Here is a 4,184-nt window from a genome sequence, read left to right as displayed (position 1 = left end):
ATTCATAATTGCACGACACAAATATCAGTAGAATATATATAAAAGGTTTACGTTATTGTTTTCCCCCTTTCGAATTCGAGAGCATGTTTAACTCACATGAAAGAATGAAGGTTTATCTGAGTGAAAAAATTACCTAAGAACATAAATATCAGCTGGTTCATCTATATCCAGCCATTCTTCAATATCCAATTCATTGGGTTGACATACGCCTCAATGTTCCATGTTCCTACACAGATCCTGTATTATCAAGACTTTGCGAATTAAATGATAGAACATCACTACAAACTACAAACTACAAAATAATAAGTAGCATGCTTTTATATATTTCAGCTGGCCAACAAGTAGCAGCTGAGTCTGATTGCCGCTACTGGCATGTCACCACTGTATTCAGGAATTCAGGATTCAGGAGTAAGTGAGTAGCAGGAATGCGAATTCAGTCCAAAGAAATTATGGGAGAAGAAACGATGTTATTAGACCGACTAAATCTGTATGCATGGTGTCTGTACCAGAGCTCTCTAACGTCAACATACTGGGCACGAAGGATCTCTGATTTCTGCCTTCTAAGCCTGCATGGTGCAGCCTTCATTTGACTCTCTGAGTGGCAAAGTAGACTACATTAGCATACGTACAGGGCGGCACGTAGACCAATGAACGACGACCACAATCTAAAAGACACTCCATCCCGTGAGGGAGTTATAATACCAGTCGGGGAGGATACCGCATTACCATTGCTATCAAATGATCAACTACCTTTAACTCTACTATAGTTAGGTGCCCGTACATTGTTACTTCACATCATGCTTGTTAAGACGCATAATTGCATCCATGTTTGCTGGTAGAAACTTCTCCATTTTGAAGTATAGTGAATGGTAGTTGCAATTCTTTAGTATTCGTCAAAATAAATATGCCAAGAACGTAGGAGTAGAAGCAGATCATTGCGGCACTGATAGGATTAAGAGATCGACAGAAGCGCAGTGAAGCATGATATGAGAAACGAGATATTAACATATATAACTTTGACAAAGATGATAGTAGTGGATTTTTCAAAAGAGAAAAAAAATTCAGGAAATAAAGGAGCACCTCAGCGCGACGTAGAAGCCCCACGGAAGCAGCTTCCTCGTCTGTGAGGAAAAGAGTAAAGGTTGATCAGAAAGCTAGCCCAAGTGGTCCTCGATAAAACGAATTGCAGTCTGACTCACAGTGGTGTACGCCTGGCCGTGCTTCCATGCTACCGCAGCGGCAATGCCTGCAAACAACGAGCGTAGCATATTAATTATCATAGGTTTCATCCACGTGCAGAATTTCAGTTCAGCTTATATGACAGCTGGTTAACAGTACCAAATATTTTCAGACACTATAGTTTGCCTGTTCAGAATGCACTTTAATGAGATCCAGAGAATATCAGCCTGCATCCAAACTCTAAGCCCTGCTCCAACAAAACCTGCCAAGACGGTATGTTGCAGAAAACAAAACTACCTGCTTGCGCCAGTATGAACAGTAAGCTGGACTTCCCGCTCCTCCAGACCTTGAGGCTAAGTACAGCCAGGGCCAATATGGCAAGGCCAGGTGCAACGCCAAAGGTAAGACTCGCAGGGCTCCTCCAGAAGAGAAATCCAATAAGGCCCATGGAGAGTAAAAGTCCACCTGAACGAGAAAATTTGTAACTTTAGGTTTTTTTTTCTCCTGATACTTTAGAGAGAATGTTGAATGGATAGCATAGTATTGGAGGAACTGAGAAGCTCTAAAAAAAGGTTGAGATATTGATAAAATGCTTAGAAGCTCCCTAAACCCCTATCTAAAGATTTAGTCAGAGGGGGTGGAAAGAGAGAAGACATAGAAACAAACCATGCTGCTATGTCAGTAGTACCGAAGCAATAAAAAAAACTTCTACTTAACTGTATTCACCAAAAAGTTTGCTAGCTGCAAAGCTGGAATCATACCAAAAGGTATCCCTAGGCAAAAGTCGTGTATCTTTGCACACTTCTGCTGAGGAGCAGCCTCCTGCTCTGTATATTCATTAGCAGGTGCTACAATGGTCGGCTCTTCGGTTTCGCCACCTGTTTGCTCCAAGGTGGCTGCAGCTTCACCACCTGTTTCTAAGGTGGCCTCAGCTTCACCACCTGTTTGCTCCGAGGTGGCGACAGAATCAGCAGGAGTGGTATAGTCTGCATTCACGCACATTGTAGTCCATGGCTGCAGGGCAATACAGCAATGGTGTGAGAGGAAATATTAACCACAAATATTAGGAGTACAAGAGGAAGAACATAAGAAGGGTAGGTAAACATGCCGGATCTTTTTTGCTAGGAAAAAAATGCTTCTACAAAAAGGAAGAGAACTAAGCTATTTGAATGGAAGCTACAGAGTTCAACAAATCTTGTTTTCATGACAAATACGCCCTTTTCGCTTTTATTATGTGATGAAAGAAACTGCACATGAATACAGCTATCTCTGAACAATTTAACAGTACTTTGCTAAATTCAGATTTAAGGAACAAAGACAACAAAAACTGCACGTGAATACAGCTATCTCTGAACAAATTAACACAGAAAAGATCTGGTAACTAAATCCACCATTATATCTGAATAATCCTAGTGAGATACTGAAAGCATAAGATAAGGGCACTACTGCATACAGGAACAACTCTTACAGCAGTCCAGTTGATTGTATTGGCACATGGAACAGATGTGCTGACAAATTGACAAGTTGAACCTACAGACTCATTTTGAGATGAAAGTTTGTCCTTTAATATCCACAGCTAGTTGAAAGGTTTCTATTTCTCGTGAGTGGATCCACAGCTAGTTGAAAGGTTTGCTACAATCACCAAACATAGGTTAGCCCAAGTTTGAAGATGGTACCTGAAGCATAGACAATGAATTTTCCTAAGAGTAGAATCTGCAAAAAATATAGCCATGATCAAGAGTTCTAGCATTTAATTTGAGGATCAAAAGTGAGACTTTTGCAATGAACATGACAATAGAAGATCACTCTCAATGCATAATACTTCATGCAAAAAGTTGCAAAAGAGGCAATCTAAGGACAAGCAGACTACATAATAAGCAAGCAGCATTTTGAGCATATAACTAATCCTAATCAACACTAATCAAGGCATGGCACAGGAGATCTAGAATGCTCAGAACCAGCGAGAATCCTCAGGGGCGGGAGATTGAGGGGGTACCAAAAGGAGACGGTAGAGAAAATTTGTAGAGATAGAAACTTACGTGGTGACAAGGTTGGCAAGTCTCCCTGAGCTCTACAACAACCTCGAGTTGCTCCAGAACACTCCAGCCGTTGACATGTTCACCAATGGAGTCGCCATATACTCTTAGTCTCCGACTTCTCCAACACAAGGCTCATAATTCCTTTCCTGTGGGATGTGAATCAATCAGAACATATTGTTTTTGTTGTTGACATGGCAGCAAAGTACTTCAGAAATCAAAACTGAACCTAAGGTTTGCCATCCTAATTTTGTCTATTTCAGCTAAGGGACCATAGGTGACAGGTGGTGGGTGCGCCTGCACGCCTATGCATAGGCATCCTGTATGCACACATAGTAGCAACCATACAGGGAGCCTTGAGCAACAATTTCACATCATTTAATAGCATCCCTTATTCCCTTTCTTTTGGCCGGAACTAATCCCAACCTAGAGCATAGCTCAGACGCATACAAAGGCAATCGTCTTACCTTGCTCCGAACGGAGTAGCCTCTGGTGATCGGAATTTGCGTTCTAGTGATCAGAATCGTGCATTCCGCGGCTAGTCGCAAGGCGAATCCCAAGCATTTGCAGCTACTACTGTGGACAGTGACCCGCGAAGGCCAGCAAAGCACCAGGAGGGGCAGAGCGATTGTGATTAAAGCAGGTAATAGCTTGATTATTGGGAAGTGGAAGGAGCTTGCCTTGAAGCGGCCGGACTCAGCGATGGTTCGGATCCCGGCCACCCTCTTGAACACCAGCGGCGACGTCCTGGAGGCCATTCTCTCCTCCTGACGGCGCCCAGACCTGGAGGCAAGAAAGCGGACTTGATGGCGAGATTCGGATCCGGAAGTGGTAGCACCCCTCACGCGCCACCACTCGACGCCACCATTTTCTCGCCGGCTGGCCGCTCGATCTAGGCGGGGGACGTGTAGCCGCAGTAGAGAAGGCTCGTTACTTGCGAGGGACGGCATGAGGTGGGTTCGGACACCG

At 43.5% G+C, this 4,184-nt stretch overlaps 1 protein-coding gene across 1 annotated transcript; it reads right to left on the bottom strand.

Moving 5' to 3' along the window:
* Positions 1-804: 804 nt before the first annotated feature.
* On the bottom strand, positions 805-3,973 carry LOC103638196 (protein FATTY ACID EXPORT 1, chloroplastic). Its single transcript, XM_020544555.1, has 6 exons — positions 3,896-3,973; positions 1,941-2,193; positions 1,477-1,644; positions 1,200-1,246; positions 1,081-1,121; positions 805-943 (listed from the first exon to the last, which is right to left on the bottom strand). Exons 1-6 carry the CDS (start codon positions 3,971-3,973, stop codon positions 805-807), a joined length of 726 nt encoding a protein of 241 aa, XP_020400144.1.
* Between the last annotated feature and the right edge of the window lie 211 nt (positions 3,974-4,184).

This window comes from Zea mays, chromosome 9 (genome assembly GCF_902167145.1).
Source record: "Zea mays cultivar B73 chromosome 9, Zm-B73-REFERENCE-NAM-5.0, whole genome shotgun sequence".
Classification (NCBI taxonomy): Eukaryota; Viridiplantae; Streptophyta; class Magnoliopsida; order Poales; family Poaceae; genus Zea; species Zea mays.
This window is presented reverse-complemented; position numbering and strand designations above follow the sequence as displayed.

Excerpts from the sequence above, each read along its gene's own strand:
- LOC103638196 (XM_020544555.1), bottom strand. The coding sequence starts at position 3,973 with ATGGCCTCCAGGACGTCGCCGCTGGTGTTCAAGAGGGTGGCCGGGATC. Across the intron at positions 1,645-1,940 it reads TTGCCTAGGGATACCTTTTG|GTGGACTTTTACTCTCCATG; the intron begins GTATGATTCCAG and ends TTTCTCGTTCAG. Across the intron at positions 944-1,080 it reads GGCTTCTACGTCGCGCTGAG|TGCCGCAATGATCTGCTTCT; the intron begins GTGCTCCTTTAT and ends TAATCCTATCAG.